The sequence below is a fragment of the Topomyia yanbarensis genome, chromosome 3 (assembly GCF_030247195.1).
Source record: "Topomyia yanbarensis strain Yona2022 chromosome 3, ASM3024719v1, whole genome shotgun sequence".
In the NCBI taxonomy this organism is placed as follows: Eukaryota; Metazoa; Arthropoda; class Insecta; order Diptera; family Culicidae; genus Topomyia; species Topomyia yanbarensis.
The window spans coordinates 394380901-394402029 of NC_080672.1; the positions used below are offsets into that span (position 1 = coordinate 394380901).

General features: G+C 39.4%; 1 protein-coding gene across 7 annotated transcripts in view; it reads right to left on the minus strand.

The window, feature by feature from the left end:
• The window catches only part of LOC131693159 (kinesin-like protein KIF13B), an 85409-nt gene that overhangs the window by 14858 nt on the left and 49422 nt on the right, over positions 1–21129 (minus strand). For 6 of the 7 annotated variants that reach the window (XM_058980759.1, XM_058980756.1, XM_058980757.1 and 3 more), the window contains exons 5-8: positions 1727–5114; positions 1048–1193; positions 448–495; positions 22–109 (exon numbers count right to left, since the gene is read on the minus strand). In XM_058980759.1, the coding sequence (XP_058836742.1) occupies positions 22–109; positions 448–495; positions 1048–1193; positions 1727–5114 (3670 nt within the window). The remainder of the gene's footprint in view (positions 1–21; positions 110–447; positions 496–1047; positions 1194–1726; positions 5115–21129) is intronic. The other variant, XM_058980760.1, reaches the window with a different exon arrangement.

Consider the following 21129-nt stretch of genomic DNA (forward strand, 5'->3'; position numbering starts at 1 on the left):
GACGCACGGTCGCTAACTTGCCTCCACTTAGACCAACTTTCAAATCAGCATACGATTCCGATCGACCGATTCCCAGCAAGGATTCTAGTGAAGCATCAAAGAATCTCATCTGAAAATGTATGATTAGCAGAGAAAGGTGAGGTTTGAAGTTGCTTCATTTAGTGAAACCGGTAGATTAAATGTATCAATGTACAAACTTATCGAACGAATGATTTCTTAAGGCTAAGCAACAAATCGACAAATTGATACACAATATTGAGAGGTCTGTTCCGTAGGTACTGAGAAGGCAAAAAACGGAAAACGGTACGAACAAGAGTCGCAGAATACGAGTCAGGTTTGAAGGAGCGAAAAACTTACAAAACAACGCAAGAGAAACGCAAGTTGAAGTACTCAATCGAAGAAGAAGAAGAACAGAGTGAATGTGAAAGCAACATCTACTATACTTACGGTCATCGAGGTGGTGAGGCCACTGTGCTCCCGGGTATCTTTTACGACCTTTTTGTTATCGATTGAGCGTGATTGGTTTATAGTATCGGAAGGGTGGTTTTGAATTTTGGTTTTGGTTTTATTTGTTTTGGCAATGGTTTTTAGCAGCGTGCAGATAATGCGTAAATAGAGAGATAAATGTCCAAAGTGTTAAAGCATATGCACAAAACAATCGAGAAAGATGGCGGCATCACTTCAATTCATAGATCAAGGATCAGTGTGGAAGGATTGGAAACCGGAAATTGTCGCGAATGGGAAAAAAGTGTTTATCAAAAAGAACCGACGGTGCTGTTGTCCGGAAGACAAAGGCTTAAGAAACAAAGTATAGTTTTTGCAAAAAGAAAAAATCTATGTTCAAAGCATGATAAAAAATGACAGTGAGAGACAATTATAACAGGAGGGAGGGAAGGGCAAAAAAATAGTTGGTGAGATAATAAAAACTTTGACAATTTTAAGCACATTGTTCTGTCGACGACGACGACGCTGACGGCGATGTAAGCGAACATAAGACAGAAACGGGGGATGCGATGCGGGTGTGGGACCTGACGGATTATACTGTACCTGTGAGAAGTTCGGCACACTAGCTGTTTTACGCATTGATAGCGCTGGACCTCGAACCTGTTCCAGTTCCTTGATAGCTACACTTTGTCGCAAACGGTCCAGTGTCAGAATACTTTCCACGGCGGAGACTCCTTTGGTGTATTTTTCTAAAAAGAGATGTAATAGAAAAATAAGTATATAAATCAGATTCTGTTGCTACTAGCTAAAAATTCCTTGCTCTGACACTTCTGAGTGCCTTGCACTCGGGTCTATAGAAACAAAAACATGGGCAAGAATGTCTGTGGTCAGTACATTTTCTACTGTAACAGAATCTTGATTAATAAACCGGAAACAATAAGTATGCTCTTACATGAACTTCTTACAGACATCTTGAATTCGTCATAAAGTCTGAAAGATCAATTTCTATGATTGGAATGATATAGGTCGCATAGCCAGTCTTAACCAGTTAAGTTTCTGCAAAGAGCATATGCAAATGTAACTCCGACGAGACCAAAAAGAGGTAAATTGCCAGATTGAGCAGCAGATTAAATAGTTAATTTGTTTCTCCATGACATAATATTTCCGACGCGACGCCGGAAGCTATTTTTGAATTTGGCACAGCCTGTACATTCAAGTATTAAGCCACACCGCCCAACTGCATTGCCAGCTGTCGCGGATAAAAAAATTTAATAGAACTTACCGATATAGGTCTCGCCGTCACTCGCCGATACATCCTCGCCGGTGGCAGCGATCTGAGCGAGCGATTCGCGATCCTCCAACTCCTCCGAAGCCTTGGGAATGTTTGACACAACTTCATAGGTGACGCCGGACTGCAGCGAACTGGCCTCCATCCGTCCGAGCCTTAGCTTCTTAAGCCGATCGGTGAAACTTTGGCGCTTGTAAATGTTCAGCGCTAGCCGTTTCCTCAGCACCAGATCCATCGGAGCCGGGTGGGACAACCGAACGGTTGTCTTCAGAATCAAATATACTCTTTCGTTGGCTTCCGTCATGCGGTTCAGCGACGGGCTGTCATGTATCGACGAGTCCCAACTGCAAATAGCGCAGATATCTTTGTCCAGATGCTGAATCATTTGCAGGCTGTAGAATTTATTTCCGTGTTCCTTTGGCAAAATGGAATTAAGACCGGCAATTGGGACCTCGTCGTTGACACTTTGCGTTGTCAGATCGTCGGCATTCAAATCCAAAAATAGGACAGGTACATGCGGTTCCATTCCATGAGGCGGATCCCAAGAAGCGGGTGCGCCTGGAATTCCCGAACCGGGGGCTGGTACGAGTACAGCGTTTCGCTCTTCTGTCAGCGAAACCCACTGATTTACAAGACTTTGCTCTCGTTCCTTCTCCTGTTCGGTTTTGTCATCCTTGTTAATTAACTTCTGAATTTGCTGATCTAAGTACTGCCGACGACGGCCAAGCGCTTCACTCCACTTATCCCTCAGAACGGTAAGATCTTCTTCCTGATAGGAATCCATTTGCTTCTGCAGCTTTGAACGAACAGTTACACATCCCACTGAGACGTTGATAATCGATTGACAGATTATGGGCAGTGTTCCCGAGTTCTGAACGGGTTTGACACGAACCATGACGCGACGTTGGAATCCTTGTCGAAGCTGATAAACTCCACCGGTCAGCATATCCTTCGAACACTGCACATCAACCGGAGCCCAATCGCCATTGTCGTTCAGCTCGTGGATTTCAACCCACAGTTCAATTTTGCGAGACAACTCCGCCCATCGATCTGCTAGCGAGCGGGCCTTGGCTTGCTGTTGTTCCACTTCCCAATCTTTGGCCCGAGAAAAACCAACCGATCGATGGCCCCAAACCTCTATCGACAGCGCACCATCGGTACAGTGTTCCAGGAATTCTTCGTTTACAGTCACCACGTAATCAGCATCATGATCAAACTTGAACGTACTGTTCTGATTGTGCGCAGCTACTTCCTGATTGGTCGCCGGTACCACCGACACATCGTGGTTCCAGAACGAATATTGACAGAACACAAAGTTAGATAAGTACAGTGGCAGTCCGGAGGCTTGCTTGATGCTAATCCGACAGGTGACTTGATTGCTGGAAGGTTCACACAAATCATCATCCTCATGACTGTCGTGGGAGCTTTCCGAAGCCGACTCGTTAATCCGATCTTGTGGGAATTGACCAGCTACACGACTGATTTCCAACTGTAACCTGCCGGCCACTTCTCCCTGTTGACTAATAATCGGAGTATGGTAGTCAAGCTTTACATCGTGCAACAGCACCTCAAGAAAAATGTTAGCCACCCCGATTAGATTGTGATTTTCCTGTGACTCATAGAAAGGATCCGATTTGTTTTTATTTTCATCCATAACTGTGTAATTGTTCTCCTTGTATTCCTGGTACATGTCGCGCATATCGATCAGTTTATTTTCCAATTTTTCCATGCTCCAAATTTGGCTACCGGAGATCATTCGACGAACCAGAATCGCTGGTTCGCTAACGAATGCGCCACGTTTCCGGTTTGGACTTAGGTTGGCCGGTGGGATTTGAAGAGTGACACTGAATTTGGTTTGTTTATTCATTTCCTCGGCGAGAACATTTGCCTCCTGCACCAGGGCGTTCGCTCGGACAATGTCAGTCTTCAGCTGTCCCAGCGATCGTTTAAACATTTCATCCCGCTCCTGAGCCCACTTTTCTACCCGAAGTTGAGCGTTTGGCGTATTTGGAGGGAGTTTGCCTAGACGGAATGGATCGTACGGAGAGTACGGGGCGTATGGAGTAGTAGGAGATAAAATATTTCGTAGCTGTTGGAACTGTTTTTCGTACTCCATGCGTTGCTTTTCCAGGGCTACCTGTTTGTCTTCCTCGTGCTGTTTCTCCAGGCGAGAGATAGCCGCCTGGATAGGGTTATTGCTGAACTCGTTTTGCATAAGTTCCTCTTGAGCGTAGTAGTAGTCCATGTGTTGAGCAGGTGTTTGAGGTTCTGAGGGCATATTATTGTTGCTATTGCTGGACTTTGGACAGTTTACTCGGAAGAAGTGATGATTGCCCCAGAGGATACGATCACCGTGGTTTAGTGAGGTCTTCTCGGTTACCACCGAACCATTCACGCAACAGCGAGCACTCTCAATAGGTTCCATAAATAACTCACCGTCTTCGATTGTAATCAGACAGTGTTCCGGTTGAATGCCCAAACCAAGCAGTTGAATATCCGGCTGCTTGTTAGTATCGTTGTTTCTGCCGCCGATCAAGGTGTAGTCCTTCAGATAGTACACCAGTAGTTCGTTCAATGATGGATCAGCATTTAAATTGACCAGATAGTACTTGTTCTTTTCTACCTTGATACCACTATCCTGTACACTGATGCCCATTTTTTCAAGTGCCTGCTGCCGTTCACTCTGAATCTGTTCCGTTTTTTCTAGCTTCTCTTCCCATGTCTGCGAAATCTGCTTCATGAGGTTTTCACTTTCCGCCAATTTATCATGAATATCAACCCTTTTCATATCTCCAATACTTGCACCAGTCGCATGCTTCAACATCTCTCTCAACGTCTCAACTTCTTTTCTCAACTCACGGATGATTCTGGCATTTGGATCCTCGTTGACAACGGCATGATTGACGATTCGTTTGGCGCGATCAGCATACCTCAGTGTGGAAAGTGTCTCCTCGTAGTTATCCGCCGCCGGGGAGAGGGTAGCCAACATCACCGTTTTCGAGTTACCGCCCAAGTTATCCTTTAGCAGCCACGTCAGCACCGAATCTCGATACGGAACAAATTTATCCTTGTTCTTACTACCGCTGGTCTGATCGGCCAGTTTCGATATCACCAAACCGAGCGTTGTCAAGCTTTTGTTGATGTTCGAACCTTCCTTTAGTCGTTCCCCGACGGCACCGGTTTTCACTGCCCGTTCGCTACCGGCCAAATCTACGAGCGAGACGCGAGACACCTTTTCGCCGGTCACACCGGACAGCGTGTCGATGAGGGTTTGCGTGAGCACCACAGTGAAAACTGCATGCGAACGGGATGACTCGGAGTTCATGTTGGTGGCGGCCACCGTTCGGGACTTGTTACCCTCCGCCATCAGGTTGTCGATATCCTGTAAGCGAAAGAGAATAAACAGATTATAAAGCTGCAATAGGATTTGCTGGATGGTGCGGCACGCTATAAATACCCCGTTCCAACCTATAATTTTCATCAAATCTGTTTGGATTTTCCCGAGGGAAATCGAAAGCACGCAAAGCCACCGTTTCATTACATAAGACGTCCATTGAATAAACCAGCGCCATTTCAGATCTATTCGAGGTTTCCGGTACATGTGTACCGTACGATGCGCGATGCGGCAAACTTAACAAGCAACAGGACATTGGACAATGAATGAAGTGAGAATCTCGTGAGGGTCGTTTGTTTTTTTATCGCCACTGCTGTTATAATAGTGTAGGCACTGTTTGTGAGCATTGGTGTATGTATTTATATAGTATATCTATATTTAAGTGAAACATGGAACATCACAATGTGGAAGGAAAAGAGAGAAAATGGCATTGTTATACAGTGTTGCTACATACACTCCATTTCATTTTTTTTTTTGGACAAAAAGTTAAAGTGCAGAACTTGCGAAACAGTGAAATCTATAAAAAAAATCTGCCCTCAACAAAGTGATGTTCATGAAAAATTAATTCACGCACCATTCAAAAAATCAACCTTAATTTTCCCACATTAACACTTTGTAAATTACATGTTTATGAGACCAAATTAATCTGAATATGTTGGTTTTGCTGCTTAATATGTGAATAATGTGATCTTATGGATTAACTCTAGAATCAATTGCGCTACTGTTATGCTATTTCCCAAGAAGTTTTAGATTATGAAACATCATTTACTTTGGAGTAAATAGATTAATGAACATTTGCTTTTAGAAGGAGATCTCGGTCCGCCCTGCAAGACAAATTTTGCAAATTCGGAAGAGTGATGACCGGTATTTACTAGGCAAACAGTCACCAGACTGTTTGCCAAGTAAATACCGGTCATCACTTTTTGAAAATCAGAGGTCTCTCATCCAGGAGCGGATCAAGAAAAAAATTTCGGAGGGGGTCCGAAATGTTCATTGTACAATACGTAATATGTAATACCCTCATTTAATTAACATCAGTTTTGGTGGTCTAATCTGGTTTGTAATGGTTTTGAGTTTAGAACGAATTTAAAATAGAAACAATTTTAAAATTTCTCAAGAAGTTCAAAAATTGTAGGAGGGGGGGGGCGTTCCAGACCCCCAGAACCCTCCGCCTGGATCCACCACTGCTTTCATTGCTTGAAAAATAACACTAGCCATCATTCTACTCAGACTGTACAATGTGCATTTTCCCTGCATCCCCGGGTATTAGTTCCTAGCTTATCAAATTGAACAGAGCAAAAATGTCGTGTGTGTAGTAACTTATTAGCTCCAACTGAGAGGAACTTGGCCGCAGAGTAGATAAGGAATTCACCTTAGCCCCCAACAGATTAACACTCGGAATACCAAGGGGATCAAAAAAATGGGAACGCTTACTTTGACCGGTCATATTTCAGTTGTTACTTAAACGATATTAAATCTGTCTTCACCACTGCAAAGGTATGTCTTTGTAAACACGTCGAATTAAAAAAAGAATAATAGAGCTGTCTATCGTAAGGTATAGTAAAAAGAGTAAAACAAAGTCAGCGGAAAAAATGGGAACGCTAAAGAGCGAACACGAAATTATTGCGGCACCGAAAATGTCATGCCAATTTTCTTATAATGTTTAAAATCAAACCAAAACTTTAGGGTAGTTTTATACATATATTTACTTCAAAAATCAAAAGAAAAGTCAATCGATGGAGCCTTGAGTGTAAAATTGAACGCATTTTCGCTTGATGTCCTCCATCATAGTCTTTACAGTGTCATCCGGTACCAGTTTCTCAGTTTTTTTTTTCATTTTCTTAACATGTCCTTCTCGTCTTTGACTGTTTTCTTGCTCTTCCGAAGTTCCCGCTTCATCATTGCCCAGTACTGCTCCACCGGACGCAGCTCCGGACAGTTTGGCGGATTCATGTCCTTTGGAACAAAATGAACAGAATTGGCCTCATACCACTCCAGGACACTTTTAGAATAGTGGCATGATTCCAAATCTGGCCAAAATAGCGGAGCTTCGTCGTGCTGCTGCAAGAACGGCAAAAGACGCTTCTCGAGGCACTCAGATTTGTAGATCTCGCCATTTACTGTGCCCTTTGTCACGAAAGGCTCACTCCTCAGTCCGCAAGAGCAGATGGCCTACCAAATGAGATATTTGGAGGCGAACTTCGACATTTTCTTCTTCTTAAATTTGTCGTCCACATAGAACTTGCTCTTGCCGGTGAAAACTCCAACCCCGGAATTTGCTTAAAATCGGCTTTTATATACGTTTCGTCATCCATCACACAGCAGCCATATTTTGTCAACATCTTCTCGTAGAGCTTCCGTGCCCGAGTTTTAGCCGTCGATTGTTGCCGCTCATCGCGGTTTGGGAAGTTCTGTACCTTGTACGTATGTAGTCCAGCTCTCTTCTTTGCATTCTGGACGTAGCTCTACGACAAGCCGATCTTTTTTTAGCCAAATCACGGCTTGAGACGTTGGGATTTGCTTTAATCATCCGCATCACCTTTCCCTCCGTCTTTTTGTTCTCCGGTCCCGGTTCTCTTCCAGCTCCTTTGCCGTGGTCCAATGTCAACCGTTCCTGGAACCGCTTCAACGCTCTGGAGACGGTTGAATGGTGAATGTTCAACATTTTTTCCCAACTGCCGGTGCGACAGTTCAGGAAATTCCAGGTGTTTGGAAAGAATTTGTTCTCACGACTCGCGTTGGTTCACCTCCATTTTCGTTGAATCGAAAAACACGACTTCGAGTTTGACAGCATGTAAACAATACACATCAATGAGAAAGTGTGCAAAATTTGGTTGATTTTTACCCAATGGTAAAAAAGTTATGCCCTGTTGAATGTGTCGCAATAATTTCGTGTTCGCCCTTTATCTTAGCTGTTTGCTCACTGATTTTAAATTTTTCTTCACCATTGGATAGGTATATCAGATAGTTACACAAGCGGTAATTAAAAAGTAATGGAAAATAAATTTGTATATCCAAAGTAATTATAAAAACAGTAATTGGAAGTCAGTACAGACAAAATGAGCTTCTCTGTTCAAACAATCGTATCTCGGCCGTTTGTCAATCAATTTCAATTTTCCTTACACCAATGAAATCCGTAGAGATTTGTAATGTAGGCAATAGATAGTAGATTTTCATAAATTATCATACTTTTTTGTAGTTTTTCGCGGATTTTTTTAAAATTTCGATTATAGAAATTTAAACCTTAAGGTCATTCGCCTCTTCGGGTTAGAAAAATCTCTTATGAAAAATTTCTAACACTATGTGCGGGGACGGGACTCGAACCCAAGTGCTCTGCGTACAGGGCAATCGGTTTACCAACTATGCTACGCCCACCCCTCCACAAGGTATGATTTTCACAATAAACGTGACACACGGTTGGTTAAATTTGATTGCGCTTTGTTTGCTTTTACAGTTGGAAATATAACATGTTTAGAAAGACCCGGCGCTACTAAGACAGTGGGGGTAATTCGGACCCCCTCGATTTCACAGAAAATCGTAAGACTTTCTGACTGTCGTACATATTCGTGGAACCGCTATTCCAAAACATTAATTTTGACAGCTGAATCTAATTCTTTCGTTTTTGCCTTTCTCATATAGAAAGGTTATGCAATTACTGAAAATCGTCAACCTAATCCCGGCCTGGAGGGCCGAGTGTCATATGCCATTCGACTTAGTTCGTCGAGATCGGAAAATGTCGGTGTGTGTATGTGAGTATGTGGAAAAAAATGTCACCTCTGTTTCTCTGAGATGAATGGACTAATTTGCACAAAATTAGTCCCAAATTAAAGGTCCATCGGCGCTATTAAATTTTGATTGATTGGACTTCCGGTTCCGGAGTTACGGGTTGAAGAGTGCGGTCACGCAACAAATTCCCATATAAACTGAAATGAAAAATGCTCAAAGGTCATACTATGTTGCGTTTCGGCTTCGCCTCATCAGAAACCGACACTAACACATTGTCGGAATAGATTAGCGCCGGCTTGACGCAAATCCCTTAAAACTAAAACACACTATGTGTTTCAATCAAACGACTGATCAAACGTGATGTCCCGTTCGAGCAGAAGTTCTGTTTATGCCGATGAGACACAAGTGAAGCCGAAACTTGTCTTGGCTTAGCAGGCCTATGCGAAAGCACTATGCTATATTTCACCCTAAGGAGGAAAATTTGGTAAAAACCAAAATTTCTCACTAGGGTGAAAATTTGTTGGTAAAAACCAGTCTTTGTACAGGAGGGCACAAATCCTTATTTCATACTATGTTGCGTTTCGGCTTCGCCTCATCAGAAACCGACACTAACACATTGTCGGAATAGAAGCCGGCGCTAATCTATTCCGACAATGTGTTAGTGTCGGTTTCTGATGAGGCGAAGCCGAAACGCAACATAGTATGAAATAAGGATTTGTGCCCTCCTGTACAAAGACTGGTTTTTACCAACAAATTTTCACCCTAGTGAGAAATTTTGGTTTTTACCAAATTTTCCTCCTTAGGGTGAAATATAGCATAGTGCTTTCGCATAGGCCTGCTAAGCCAAGACAAGTTTCGGCTTCACTTGTGTCTCATCGGCATAAACAGAACTTCTGCTCGAACGGGACATCACGTTTGATCAGTCGTTTGATTGAAACACATAGTGTGTTTTAGTTTTAAGGGATTTGCGTCAAGCCGGCGCTAATCTATTCCGACAATGTGTTAGTGTCGGTTTCTGATGAGGCGAAGCCGAAACGCAACATAGTATGAAATAAGGATTTGTGCCCTCCTGTACAAAGACTGGTTTTTACCAACAAATTTTCACCCTAGTGAGAAATTTTGGTTTTTACCAAATTTTCCTCCTTAGGGTGAAATATAGCATAGTGCTTTCGCATAGGCCTGCTAAGCCAAGACAAGTTTCGGCTTCACTTGTGTCTCATCGGCATAAACAGAACTTCTGCTCGAACGGGACATCACGTTTGATCAGTCGTTTGATTGAAACACATAGTGTGTTTTAGTTTTAAGGGATTTGCGTCAAGCCGGCGCTAATCTATTCCGACAATGTGTTAGTGTCGGTTTCTGATGAGGCGAAGCCGAAACGCAACATAGTATGAAATAAGGATTTGTGCCCTCCTGTACAAAGACTGGTTTTTACCAACAAATTTTCACCCTAGTGAGAAATTTTGGTTTTTACCAAATTTTCCTCCTTAGGGTGAAATATAGCATAGTGCTTTCGCATAGGCCTGCTAAGCCAAGACAAGTTTCGGCTTCACTTGTGTCTCATCGGCATAAACAGAACTTCTGCTCGAACGGGACATCACGTTTGATCAGTCGTTTGATTGAAACACATAGTGTGTTTTAGTTTTAAGGGATTTGCGTCAAGCCGGCGCTAATCTATTCCGACAATGTGTTAGTGTCGGTTTCTGATGAGGCGAAGCCGAAACGCAACATAGTATGAAATAAGGATTTGTGCCCTCCTGTACAAAGACTGGTTTTTACCAACAAATTTTCACCCTAGTGAGAAATTTTGGTTTTTACCAAATTTTCCTCCTTAGGGTGAAATATAGCATAGTGCTCAAAGGTATTTTTGATGCCAAATTACTTTAAAATGCATGTAACGTCGAGATTTTATGCAACCTCAACCTTTTTTGACAAGAATTGACTTTGGCACATTTTTGCCTTTCTCATATAGAAAGGTTATGCAATCACTCTGAAAATCGTCAACCTTATCCCGGTAAAATTCTTTTTTGGTTTTAATAGGCGTTCTGTATTTTAACAGGGGCGTAGTTAGAGGTATGTGGTGAAGGGTTGCCCCCCCACATTACACATTACCCTTCGTGAAACTCCACCCCTCCAGACCCACCCCTCTCTCACAGGGATGCCAACGGTACCGGTAAACTACATGTTTTTAGGTATATTTACATTTGCACAAGCCGTACAGCGACGCATCACTACAGCTCTTACCAGAACGGTAGCCAAACCGAGTACATTTTCCCATACAGCAGGAGAATACATTTTTGTTTTGCTGCTGTACTCCGACTGCTCGGTGAGAGGGTGGCGTAGTAAAGTTTGTTCTCTCGCTTTGTACACTTTGCTCTGCATAGTTAAAGGGAGAGGCCCGCACACGAAAGCGTTAATGCCGGTCGTGGCGTAAACGAACCGCGTTCATTGTCGTCGTTTGTGATTAAAAATATTGAATAGATTAAAAATATTAAAAAAGTGTAAAATAAGGAAAAAGAAGCTGTACCGGTCGCGTCTGGTGGCTGTACTGGGGGCAGTATTTTTTTGTCTTGTTACTGCTTTGTTTACAAACTGCCGTACAGCGCTGGGCGTCCTGCACTAGCGAACGACAGCGGCGTCGAAAGAGAAATGAGAATATAGGCAGAAAAATTATAGCCGCAGAAAAGGTAGGCATTTTGCATCCTTGCTCTCTCATCCCAATAACCTTCACCTAGTAGGCAAACCAAGATAGGCTGGGAGCGGGAGTGGTTCGGTTGTGGGTTATTCATCCCCTTCACACACACTCGCATGATAAAATAAGTTTGCCAAAAGACAACTTTGAGCTACGCTAATTAAGCTAATTCAATATTATACGGACCCTTCGGACCCTCCTCCTGAATCCGTCGCTGGTTTCGAGTGTTTTGGCGTAAATATATAGCATCTCAAGTTCGTGGCTGTCGATCCATTGTATGTATATGCAAATCGTACTGAATAGGGACCATTCATAAATTACGCAACGCGAAAATTGCCCAAAATTGACTCCCCCTCCCCCATGTAACAAATTGTCACTAATTTATCTATTACTCAACAAATTTTTCGAATTTTTTTTGTGTTTAGTAAAAACGTGTTACGTAACGATCTAGCTTACCCCCCTCTCCCTTATGTCACAACTTGTCGTAACCCCCCCCCCCCCCCCCGCTAGACGTGTTACGTAATTTATGGATGGTTGCATATGTAATATACATTTCCACTATTATATTGAACATAACCAGCCATGAAATCTTAGTTTGGGGAAATGAGAAAGGCACAATTGGTGGATTAAAACGGTTTTTTAGAAAGGAGATAAGGTAAAGTGCCTATTTTCACCAAACTAAGCAGGGTGTCTCACTAATTCATTAATTTCTCGGGCTAAAAGCAATGGAATGCCTACAAATTGACATCAAGAACTTTGCTTCGTTGTTAAGAACCAATATAATAACACAAATGCGCTGAAAACAGTGGAATTCTCGTGTTCGAGCACAACAAAAACTCGAATCGAGTGCCCATATTGTTGCGCTACCATTTGACTCAATGCGTTGAACAAAGATGGCAGACACTGCTCTAACCAACGGCTTCAAATGGGTATGGTGATAATTGAAACATAGCGAAAATGAGCTCATCACCCTACAACGTGTTTCGTTTTTTTGCCATCCTCCAAACAAAAATCATTATAATGGTAAAACCGTGATTAAAGCGACAAATAAAAGTGGAAAAATAACAGGTAAGTGTTTTGGAAAGCTTGAGGCTCCTATTTTACGGAATGATTTTTGTTTGTGTGAAAACACAGATATTTTCAAGACGCTCACCACTTTTGTGTGAAATGAGCGTATGGGGCTATTCGGACCCCTACTCCATCAACCATCGTTCAGCGGCTTGCGGCTAGGCACACGATTGCACACGCCATAGCAAAGAAAATACATGATGCGCCAATCGACAGCTGTGACTAACTATATTAAGTTTTTGAAACACATTTTTTTTGCTTCTTAAGGAGTTTCCCTAATACATATTTTATAGGTAAACATAATTTCATTGTAAAAAAAGAATTGACGGTCTGAACTGCCCTGTAGGAAGGTCCTCATTACCCCTAAACTGTAAAAGAATGCAAAAACGTAGAGTTTTGCAAATTGAATGATCTTTTATGGCACCAAAATGCAGCTGAGGTTTCAAACAAACAATTAGGACCTTTGACCGACAAATTCTTTTACATCTTAAAAGCATTTGCTGACCGACAAATTCTTTTACATCTTAAAAGCATTTGCTGAGGTAGGTCCGAATAGCCCTGGGTTTCCCTACTCAATAGTTTTACATATTACATATGGATATTATTACATCAAAATGTTCGTACAAACGTGGAGAAACGTAATATTGTATATAAGTTACAAAATAATAGTGTGTAATAGGAAAAAATTCAGTAAATACGAAGAAGGTCAGAATTTTTAAAATATTCGTCATATAACATTACATTTAAAACGATGACCTATATTTTTATATACCAATCGATTGCAATTGATTTCGTCTACAATTTCCGAAATAACAAATTCGTATATTTTCTAAAAAAATAAGCAAAAATACTTAGAACTGCAGAAAATTAATTTAGTTGGCAAATAATTTCGAATTCAAAGCGATAGCCTATACCTATTCATGTACTAATCGATTGTAATTGATTTCGGCTACAATTTCTGAAACAATTTTTATATTTTCTCAAAAAAAAAGGAAAATAATACGCAGAAATACAGAAATATCACTTAGTTGGCCAATAACGTCGAATTCTATGAGATGACTATGCACCCATAGATTGTAATTGATTTCGGCTAGAATTTAAAAAAATAGACAAAAATAGGTTGAAGTACAGAAATTTTATTTATTTCGCAAACAACTTCGAATCAAAAACGACGTCACACTATATGCACTAAGCGATTCTGCTTGATTTCGGTTAAGATTTCTGAAAGAAAAACCTTTTACATTTTCTCAAAAACAGACAAGTATACGTAGAAGCACGATAATTGAAAATAACTTCGAATTCGAATTCTTTGGCATGTAAAGAAATTGAGTTCAAACTAAAGGAAATTTCTGTAGTTCTTCGTATTTTTGTCTATTTTTTGAGAAAATATGCAAATTTGTTCATTCAGAAATTGTAGCCGAAATAAATCACAATCGATTGTTACATAAAAAGGTAAAGGTTATCTCTTTGAATACGACGATATTTGCAAACTAAATTAAATTTCTGTAGTGTACTTTTGTCTATTTATGGAGAATTTTTGGAGAAAATATAAATATAAATATTTGAATTTGTAGCCGTCATCAATTACAATGTGTGTAATCATATTTATCTTTTCAGGACGATACGACAATTCCGACCAGGTTTTCACCAAAAAACAACCTTATCCACCTAGCAGTGAGATAAGACATTACACATATCACTGTTGAATCATTTATTAGTTTGCAGAACTCATGCGAAGTAGGCACACAACAACTTCTAGTCCTGCACGAATAAAACCTCGAATAACCGGAATAAATTATGGAAAATCTATAAAATGAATAGAATGATTAATATAAATCAAATTAATAAAATACTTAAATCAAATTAGATTAGCTCACTAGATGTAACTCAAACTAACAAATTGAATAAAATAAATAAGTGGAATAACTGATCATGAAATGAATAAAATTAAACAGATGAACAAAACGAATCAAATGAATCAAATGAATTAAATGAATCAAATTAATCAAGTGAATCAAACAAATCAAATGGATCTAGTGAATACAATGAATCAAATGAATGAAATGGATAAAATGAATAAAATGATTGGAATAATTGAAAAGAATAAAATTCATAAAATGAAAAAATAAATGAATGGAATAAAATGAATAATTAAAACAAGATAATCAAATGAAAAAAACGAATAAAATTGATAGAATGAATAAAAAGAAGAAAATGAGCAGAACAAAATGAATACATTTAAATTAAAAAATATGTACACACTAAAATGTAAAAAACTATTTACAGAGTAACGGCACACAAAAAATAGTCACTCAAACCTCCAAAAATGACATCGCACACATAATTGGACATTAATAAATATTTCAGATAAGTAGAAGATCTTATCACAACTTTGAAACGAACAGAGAATAACTGCTAGCGAGTGCAACGTTTTCCCTGAAGTCGATGACATATTGCAAGTTATCTGCTGATCACTCTAGCAAATTTCTCTTCTGGGCGCTACATGCCCACAATCTTCCGTTTTCTATCAGCATTCTGACGACAGCATGCTTGTATAATCCGTACAGCTCGTGGTTCATGATTCATTGCCATTTTCCATTTTCTATTCTTCAGCTGAATATGGGATCGAAGCCAATTATTCCGAAGCCTTGATCAATTGTAGGTTCACTGTTGAGACCGCGTATGTAAATTAATAAGTGCTAATACGTTCACTTAATTGCCGGGGTGTTTTAATGTTGGCGAGATCGCGAGCGTAAGTTTGTGAAGATGATTGCAATTGAATGTCCACGAGCGTTTGAACGTTTGGAATGGGATTGTGAGTGCATATGATAGAATATGCAATTGATTGTGTTGGTGAGTGTTAGTATGAATCATCTTTAGGATACAGTAATAAAAGGAAACATAACATTCTGAATTAATAAAAAAAGATACCGAGAATAATAAGAAGTGTATGAATTGGCCGACATTATTTTTGGAATACATGAGTAGTGGAAAAGCAAACTAATAGAAGTATAGTAAAAACAGATTAATGAAGTAGAAGAAAAACACACATGTAACATGCAGTCAAACTACTTGAACTCGTCTAAAGGTCAGCAAATGATGTTGATTTCCCGAGCAAATATTCATGGGTTCAAACACCACATAGCCCCTCTAAAAGACCTTAAACATGGTCCGTGCCAAAATTCACAACCATCAAGACACCATGAAATGGTCTCGATAACCCATAAATACACCAACATATGGTATTTTATATGGGATCTACCGGATCATGGTGATGGTGTTTTCATGGGTTGAACCCATTTCAAACACCCATGTCAAACCCCATGAGCATAGGTCTATTGTGGGCTTTTCGTTTGCTCGGGTTACCATTATTGACAATTGCATTCTGTTAGAAGTTTATCATGCTATGCTGACCGGGAATGGATGATCCACGTGTGTCGATAAATTAACCTTAATTCATCCAATCCGATCTTCCCGAAGGAATCGAATCAAATGAACGAATTGAACACCGGAAAAAGTGACCAACGAATCCTAGGAAGGATAATTTATTATTCTATCGTATACGCCAGTTCTACATCCATTTCATGACCCGGCTGTCCCAAATACTCAGACGAACACATACACAGACAGACATACGACTAGCACATAACAATTATGCATTAGTACTAAAAACTACAATTATTACTACACTAACACTAATAGGTTTCTACTTTTCCATTTCTGTAATCAACCTGTGCACGACGACGAAGCCGAACGATAAATCGAGCGAGCCATGTCCACCAACACTGCCATTAAACTGTGGAACAATAGTTGCAAACACGGCCCACAGCAAAGGTCAATCCACGTCAACCCGCCAGTCGGCCACGCCAGCTTGCACAAGCTAATGGTTGATCGTTCGTTACAGCTGGTGCAGAGTATGAATAAACATAAAACATATAAAAAGGCCCATAAGCCCTATTGGTCTCCTCGATTCACCACTATCGAGATGTAATGCAATAACCATCTTAAAGCAATTGTCTGTCAGAGGTTATTTAGCACTGATGCACGAAATATGCTGTTGATGATGTTTGCAATGCCGTCAAACCCACCAGCCTAGGGGAGGGATTTAAAAATATATTATTCAGATTATATCTAAATAGCTAGAATTTGTTCTAATTTGGATTACGACAAATATTCAACAATATTTCCCGAGCAGTGCTCTAAGCTGTTCAAATTTTATCGAATTCTCCTAAAATATCTAAAATCGTCCAATTCTCGACAAACATATAATTCGGACTCAAAAGCCAAATATCAAAATTCACTTTGAGGAGATATTCTAGAAAACCCGATATTACCCAAACACGCTGTATAGCAGTCAACATACTTTTCTCTTTTGTTTGCTATCAATGGCTGTGCTAGGCGATTAACGGTTCGTCCTGAATTTCCACCAAAATGAATTTTAACAGTTGGCTTTTGAGCTCTAATCATATGTTTGTCGAGAATTACATGAAAAATATAGTCGCAGACAGTCTAAATTAAAGTGACCAGACATCCCAGATTTGAAGGTCTTGACCCGCATGGTAAAACGTCCCGGGAAGTGTCCCGAATTTACTAAAATACTGATTTTCATTCCAAAATAACCATCTTGTATAAAACACTCATAAAAGTTTTGAGTCGTGTTGCTTAATCTGAATCGTGCTGATTAATCACGATGCCCTTTTCGGCATCTAATGTAAGCCAGGCGATGAATTCTTACGAAAATCCTTCCTCAATCTTCCTCACATGGTGCAAAAATTTGAAGAACGTACATCCTTAATAGGTTTTTTTAGAGCGCCCCGTATTCGTCCTGAAAGAATCTGGCCACCTTAGTCTAAATGGAAAGGTTTTATCAGCTTTCAAAAGTTATTCAAGACAAATAAGTTATAGCAAAGTTACAGTTTTCGTCATTCGCTGAAACTGTTTCGATTTTACTAGTTCTCATTAGCATGATACAACAAGTAATAATTTTATTGATTATAATATGTTTGTATAGATATGTTGAAAAAGAAAACACCAAGTACAAATAAAAAGTGGCAACACTGCTATTATGTCTGCCTAACGGATAGTTCATTCAAAGCGACCGCTTGGTAGCCTCTATTCCCTGGCCGGCACGGCTCATAGTGTGTAAAGGGAGGATAATAAATTACTATAGTTATCACAAGATTCAGGACTTGACGCTAGGACTATGTAGGTCGCCTTAACATTACACGAGGAAAAGTTGGCACAAGAATGCCATTTGCGGCGTCTTCATCCACATGTAATTTGTTATGCAGAAGAAAATTGTTTGCCATTATGGATTGATTTGGAATAACAATCGCCAGTGATATATGCTTTGGGAAAGTAGGCAACGATAATGTTCGGGCTTCATATCGAGATGTGTTGCCAAAAAATGACCCAGCAATCGATTGACAGATCACACTTCGATAAGGGTATTTCGATTACTTGTTTTTTTTTTCAATATTAAATATTAAACTACACATCCGAGTAGAAAGTGATCGGAGAGTAAGCGAAATTCATCATTACATTGTCACCGAATACAGTGACAGTGTACAGTGTGCTCGCCATACAGTGAAAACCCGCTTTTATCAGCCCCTTGATGAATTTTAGGCAGATAAAAGCAGGACATTCATAAAATCGGGACATATATTTTTTCTTTTTTTTAAGAAACCGAAGCTCTTGAAATATTCTTCTTTGGTCCCTAGATATAGCCTCATAACCTTTCCTGATTATTTAGCTTAAACTTCCCGTAAGGGGGTCTAACAGTGCAAAATTAAAAAAAAATTATTTTTTGCATATTTCGGATCTCTAAGACAAGAAAAATATGCTCAAGAAAGGATTTACACAAATTTAATTTGGTTCGGGTGCTAGAGCCCATCAAACTACCAACTATTAATTTTCACATGAAGCTGATAAAATCGGGTGAAAAAGCTGATAAAATCGGGGGCTGATAAAATCGGGTCTTCACTTTAGTGGTGTTTTGCAAATTTAATTTCACTTTTATTATATTTATTGATATCACCTAAATAAATCTCACAGCGTAACGCATTGAAATTATTTTGTTTCGTAACGACATTGCACAGTGGTCCAGATCGCTAATTTAGGAGGAATTTTTACTTTCTGACAAACCTGTATAATTTAGCCGTATCATGTCTTAGGATGAATTTGTGTACTTTAGAAGATGCTTCTTTTTATTGGAATAGTTATTAGGGTGGTTCTAATTTATCTAAAATACGAAAATAAACTTTTTACTGATGAAAGATAGAGCTCCACAGTCTTCCACAAAGTTGTAAAGTAACTTATTTTGAATAAATTTGTTGAACATATTAAAGCTCTATCTCTTTTAGTTTTTGTTATACAAGAAATTTAAAAAAAAAGATTAGGGTGTTCCTGAAAAAACGTTTTTTTAGTATAACTTTCGTATCTTTTACTTTTTGTTAACACAACCTTTGAACAGCTTATTGAAAACTTCAAGCCGAGTATTTTTCTCCAAGACACCGAAGGTCTAACTTTTTTCTTTAAAAAGTTATGGACACTTTTCGTTAAAAAAATAGCCTATTTCAAGGCTCAATATCGCTGATGCGGGCACCTAAAATTGAATTCTGTTTCCACCACATGAAAGACCATACTTATTAGTATATTTGAGCAAAAATTGGCGAATACGATATTTTTTTAAAATTTGCAATTTAGATTTAAAGTTTGTAGTTTTGCAGGTTCAACGCATTAAAGCATTTACACACATATCGTTGTATTATAAAAAAGCCACTTTCAAATATCATTCTCTCATCGCAGCAAGCTTTGCATAAGTGAAACGACTGTCAAAAAAGGTTTCTGATTTTATTCGTTTTAAATAAAACTAGTAAATATGGATATTAGTCGAAGAGAGTTGGCGAATTTGCTTATTGCTGGTAAAAAGACAGATGAACTGCTTAAGTTCATTACAAGTAGTAATCCAAATGTAAAATTGAGACTTGTTAATGTTCGAAAGAAATTTTATATTTTGTTAAAACAACCTTTGAACAGCTTTTAGAAAACTTCAATCCACGTTTTTTCATAACTCTGAAAGTCTAACTTTATACTTTTAAAAGTTATGGAAACTTTTCGCTCATAAATAGCCCTTTTTCAAATGTCATTATCTCTGATTGCAAATAAAAGTAAGTTCGGATTGAACCATAGAAAAGAACATACTTTTAAGTATATTTGAGCAAAAATTGGAAAATATTATTTTTTTAAGCATGTAATTTTAAATTTACTAACCAAAGTTTTAAATTTTATCGCATAGCGACATAAAAGAAATTGCCTAAAGCCTTTGTATTTCCTTTTCTGTTTTGCTTACATATCAACAATACAGAATGTGTTCATTAAAAATAATTTGGCTATGACAACAATTTATGATTCATATAAGGAGAATTTATTCAATGCCAATTAATTCAAAAGTAGATGCATTGCATTTTCAGGTATATCCAGCGGTGCTCGTTGAATTCGACGTTTACATTTAAGAGAAATTATAGGATCTGATGAAACAAGAAGTCTCTTGAAAACGTCATCAAGATTGACGAGTCGATCGAATTTGCGTGCGTGGAATTCTCGGAATCTGCGAATACTTTTATTCCTGGTTTCTTGAACTTCTTCACTGCACATACCTACTGGCAGCATGTTATGTTGAATAATGCTTCCTCCATGGACCAGGAGTTTATGCACGGTTGGTGAGAGAGCGTACCAACCATACAGGCGTACATAAAGCAATCGTGTATCTTCGGCGTAACTCCGGTAAGCATCCGCGTTAATTCCCAATTTGCTGTTGATGATTGTTAATAGCACATACATACGTTCTAGCAACATTTCGTCCAACCCGGTTTCTTCTGCAACGACATCTCGGTTTCTGAAAAATTTTCGAGCTGTGTTACCATCGTTAGAATTTCCGCCACCTGGCAAAGGTTCGCTAATACGAAGACCTAAACGGTCACGTAACGCTTGTCGAATTTTTATTTGTCGTTCCTTAAGCTCGCTGGTATTTTTGCCTACGCGCCAACGCGGTTTTGCTAGAGCTAAACGGTAAGCAATATTCAATAGTAACTCCATTGCTCGTATTAATGCATGTAAAGGTGAAAAAACATATAAACTATCCGGTGGATCGCTGGCTTCCAGTAAAGGATCATTCAATCGCTTTCCGGAGCGTTTGCATATATAACACGCTTGAGACGGTGTGCCTGTTACGTCATTCACTACCTTCGTATCAACCATGGAAAATATGAAGCTTGAACTAATCGGAATCTTGCGCATATTAACATTTACTATAGTCGGGACTAATTCATCGATTTGCTTGTTCATCGCGGCAACTTCATCCTTTGTTAGTTCAGGATTTTCCTTCTTGAAAATTAATTTTACTGGTCGGCACAGGGATACTGAAGATGGAAAATCATTATTCCAAAGAATGCAATCTCTTGACTCATCTTTCCGGCGACTAACTACACGTAAAGGTACTATAGATAGAGCAAATAT